The sequence below is a fragment of the Argentina silus genome (assembly GCF_951799395.1).
Source record: "Argentina silus genome assembly, chromosome: 5".
Classification (NCBI taxonomy): Eukaryota; Metazoa; Chordata; class Actinopteri; order Argentiniformes; family Argentinidae; genus Argentina; species Argentina silus.
In genome coordinates, this window is record NC_139659.1 from 20,854,338 (window position 1) to 20,859,337 (window position 5,000).

General features: G+C 50.2%; 1 protein-coding gene across 1 annotated transcript in view; it reads left to right on the forward strand.

The window, feature by feature from the left end:
* The window catches only part of tln1 (talin 1), a gene marked incomplete at its 3' end in the record, with an annotated part of 83,645 nt that overhangs the window by 32,085 nt on the left and 46,560 nt on the right, over positions 1-5,000 (forward strand). The window contains exons 4-7 of the mRNA XM_083670799.1: positions 2,469-2,566; positions 2,741-2,870; positions 3,422-3,574; positions 3,968-4,110. Of these exons, the coding sequence (XP_083526925.1) occupies positions 2,469-2,566; positions 2,741-2,870; positions 3,422-3,574; positions 3,968-4,110 (524 nt within the window). The remainder of the gene's footprint in view (positions 1-2,468; positions 2,567-2,740; positions 2,871-3,421; positions 3,575-3,967; positions 4,111-5,000) is intronic.

Here is a 5,000-nt window from a genome sequence, read left to right on the forward strand (position 1 = left end):
AGCAAAAGGTGGCTCCTTTGAAGAATCTAAAATAGAAAACATATTCTGGCTTGTTTAACACTTTTTCGTTGACTACATAATTCCATATGTGTTCCTTCATAGTTTTGACGTCTTCAGTATTAATCTACAAGGTACAAAATAATAAAAATAAAGAAAAACCATCGAATGAGAAGGTGTGTCCAAACTTTTGACTGGTACTGTACACCACCACTGCCGTGGGAGAATACACTCGTTGACCAGCTGTCTTTCACATCAACACACACAACAACAGGAAACGCATTACAGACGATCTATGGGTGTATCCAGAAACTCTGCAGTGACACAGTGACACAAGTGGTTGTGACACAAACGTTGTGCACAGACATTGAGAAAGCAGCTGATTCCACGCCCCCCCCCCCCCCCCCCCCCCCACCACCCAGAAACGACCCGCTAATGCTCCCAGGGCTGAACGCTAGCCTCTTAGTCCATATCCCCGTGGGTCAGGAAGGAGCAGCGACTTAAGCCAGGGGGGGTTATGTGGCTCGTTTGACCTTTCACCTTTCTGAGGTCATTTTTCCACGAAGGGCGATGCGGATCTGCGCTGTGTTTGCTTTAGGTTTGACAGGGATCCTGACTGTGATCCGCAAGGATCAAGCCTCACTTCTGTGTATTTCATTTTCCGACATTCCCTAATTCTCCTGCAAGAATTCCTGATCCTCCTATTGCGAAATTCCTTAATCTCTGTCTCACTGCGCCGTGCGTACCCGTAACGGTCCGATGATGCAGGCGGATTGGAATCCATAGTGTCGTTAGTCTGTTTTTAGACTTCCTGTTTGCTCTGTTGACATCGCGTCCTGATGGTTAGAGAGAGAGAGAGAGAGAGAGAGAGAGAGAGAGAGAGTGAGAGAGAGGTGTAGGGGAGGGGAGGGGAGCGGGGAAGACAACTATCTCCAGGAAACTCTGAAATTCCTCAGAAATGGAGTAACAAAGGAAACTACATCCCTCAACAGAATAGGGCTCTCTGCTGCTCTCCAGCAATGTGTCTCTGTATGGTTGTCTATGGGGCTGTGTCTCTGTATGGTTGTCTATGGGGCTGTCTCTCTGTATGGTTGTCTATGGGGCTGTCTCTCTGTATGGTTGTCTATGGGGCTGTCTCTCTGTATGGTTGTCTATGGGGCTGTCTCTCTGTATGGTTGTCTATGGGGCTGTGTCTCTGTATGGTTGTCTATGGGGCTGTCTCTCTGTATGGTTGTCGATGGGGCTGTGTCTGTCTATGAGGCTGTGTCTCTGTATGGCTGTCTATGGGGCTGTGTCTCTGTATGGTTGTCTATGGGGCTGTGTCTCTGTATGGTTGTCTATGGGGCTGTCTCTCTGTATGGATGTCTATGGGGCTGTGTCTCTGTATGGTTGTCTATGGGGCTGTGTCTCTGTATGGATGTCTATGGGGCTGCGTCTCTGTATGGATGTCTATGGGGCTGCGTCTCTGTATGGTTGTCTATGGGGCTGTCTCTCTGTATGGATGTCTATGGGGCTGTCTCTCTGTATGGTTGTCTATGGGGCTGTCTCTCTGTATGGATGTCTATGGGGCTGTGTCTCTGTATGGTTGTCTATGGGGCTGTGTCTCTGTATGGATGTCTATGGGGCTGTGTCTCTGTATGGTTGTCTATGGGGCTGTGTCTCTGTATGGTTGTCTATGGGGCTGTGTCTCTGTATGGTTGTCTATGGGGCTGTCAGGTTGTTACGTAACAGATTCCCGCTGAGTCTGCTGTGTGGACATACTCTCCTCCTTACTTGTCCCAACCTGTGAGTAATTTTCCACTTTGAGAGAGAGAGAGAGGGGGGGGAGGGAAAGGAGAGAGAGAGAAAGAGAGAGAGAGAGTTCAGGAGAGACCGTTAAGACAGAGAATGGTGTCCTGGCCAATATCAACAGTTAATATGGAATGTTCAGCATCTTAAACGGCCAGATTCTTGCAGCCTTGGCAGGCGGAGCCAGCTAGGCAGTACGGAGGCCCTAGAGGGACAAGATTTAGAGATGTGTGATCTGGTTCTGGGGAGCCTCATGTGTGGAGACCTGTCTCTGGTTGAAGCTGCCCTCTCTGTCTGGATGTAGAGTATTGGACATAGGCAGCATTAATCTGTCCTGTGGTTTGGTTCTATATGCTGGGATTATGTGGACTAATCTGATCCGAGACCCAGTGACCCAATCCATCTCAATCCTGACTCACCCAGGAAGAGGAAAGCCAGTGTATCAGTACTTCACACACTACCAGGAATCCCTCCTAGATCCCCTCCAATACACACACACACACGCATGCACACACACCACACCACACTCACACACACACACACACACACACACACACACACATGCGCACACACTCGCTCACACACACACATACACACACACACGCACACACACCCGCACACACACACACATACACACACAAACATACACAATCTCTCATACTCTCTCTCTCTCTCTTTTCCAGCCAATGACTATGGCCTGTTCCTGTCTGACGAGGACCCCAAGAAAGGCATCTGGTTGGAGGCAGGCAAAGCCCTGGACTACTACATGCTGAGGAACGGGGTGAGTGGCTGTCTGTTGAGGGTAGACACTAGTTTAACATACAGTCAGCTGGACACAATGCTAATGATGCTAACACTGTGTGTGTGTGTGCGTGTGCGTGTGCGTGTGCGTGTGTGTGTGTGTGTGTGTTCGTGTTCGTGTGTGTGCGTGCGTGTGTGTGTGTGTGTTCATCAGGACACTCTGGAGTACAAGAAGAAGCAACGGCCTCTGAAGATCCGCATGTTGGACGGGACGGTGAAGACCGTCATGGTGGACGACTCCAAGATCGTCAGCGACATGCTGATGACCATCTGCGCCAGGATAGGTCAGTTGTGAGGGGGGGGAGGGGGGGGGGGGGGGGGGGGGGGGGGGGGGGGGGCAGGTAGCCTAGAGGTTAGAGAGGCCGGCCAGCAATCGATCTCCACCCCCAGAAAGGAGCCGGATGTGAGCTGGTGACTGGAGGGTTGCTGGCATCATATCTAAAGGTGCCTACCGCTGCCGTTGTGCCCTTGAGCAAGGCACTTAACCCCTAACTGCTCCAGGGGCGCCGAACTACGGCTGACCCTGTGCTCTGATCTCCCTGTGCGCGTTGTGTGTGTGTGTGTGTGTGGGAGGGGTGCAATAAATACCACATTCCTAACAATCTGACTGTATGGCAAATAAAGCGTTTGATAAAGTCTCTCTTCCAACGTCAATCCTCACACCATTTTCTATCGTCAAAAAAACCAAACATGTCTCCGTTCGTTCGATAAGATGTTAGTTTGGCGACATGGATTTCTGGTCATTTTCTGAAGTGTTTTCAAGACTCGAGTTGAAACTAAGTCTGTGTTCCATTCAGGACTTCTGTATTGTCCATTCATCGTGCTGTTTTCACAGGGATCACAAACTACGACGAGTATTCGCTGGTCCACGACATCGTAGAGGAGAAGAAGGAGGAGACCATGGGGACCCTGAAGAGAGACAAGACCCTCCTGAGGGACGACAAGAAGATGGAGAAGCTAAAGCAGAAGCTCCACACGGACGACGAGTGTAAGACACGCACGGGGTCGTACGCAGGCACACACACACGCACACACGCACACACACACACACACACACACACACACACACATGCGTGCACGCACACACACACACACACACACACACACACACAGCACACACACACGCATGCACGCACACACACAGAGCACACAATACACACATACACACTCACGCGCACAAACACACACACACACACACACTCACACACACACACACACACACACACACATGCAGAGAGGATTGGCATTGGTTAAATTGACATTGTTTGACTTGAGTTGTGTTGATAGGCATTGCATTGTACACACACACACACACACACACACACACGGCATGGAGTGGTATTGATTGACGCTGTGTGTGTGTGTGTGTGTGTGTGTGTAGTGAACTGGCTGGACCACGGGCGGACCCTGAGAGAGCAGGGCGTGGAGGAGACGGAGATGCTGCTACTCAGGAGGAAGTTCTTCTACTCCGACCAGAACGTGGACTCACGAGACCCGGTCCAGCTCAACCTGCTCTACGTACAGGTACCCAGAGCCACTAGAACACCAGAACCCAGAACCTTAGAACCAGGACCCAGACCGACTGTTTCCGAGTGAACTTTGGCCAACTTTCAAATAGTCCAGGACCTGACTGGTCGGCAACGTTCCAGGCTGAACTGATCTGGGTTTCATTGTCAAACCGATGATGCTTTGATGTGAGAGGGAGATGTGTGTGACGATTAGAGCCATTCTCACGCCTTTCTATGCCGGCATCCCTTTCCATTGATGTGAATTAGTCTGGGAATGAAGTGGATCGAACAGGGCAGCTGAGGCCCACAGCTGTAGGGTGGAAGGCTGTGATATCTCATTGAGGTGTCAGCCATACAAATGTGTAACACACACGCACGCACACGCACGTACGCACACACACACACACACACACACATGCTGAAGACTGCCCAGCCTGCCAACACTGAGGTAGAGAACACACACACACACTCTCTCTCAATCTCTCTCTCAATCTCTCTCTCTCTCACACACACACACACACACACACACATTCATCTCTCTCAGTTTCTCTTTGACTCTTGGGGGTTTTGGACATTTCTCTTCAACAGACGCTCCATCCTCTTTCACATCCCTCTCCATGTTCCTGCCAAACAGAGAATATTTCTGCGAAATTAGAGAGTATTTTACACACCGGCCATGTGGCCTGCCTGGTCTGGCCCTAGCTGCTTGTACCACAGTATCCTTGTACCGCAGACTCAGATAGTGGTTCATGCTGGCACCGCGCAATGAAAACAAATGAAATGTTTGGACCGACATGACAGTCGATTTATTTTGCTTGTCACTCATTTCTAATGTTGAAATAGCACTGGTGTGTCCTTCTGGATGCGAGAGATGTGTGTCCGTTTGAAGCGTATGATCTGCACAGT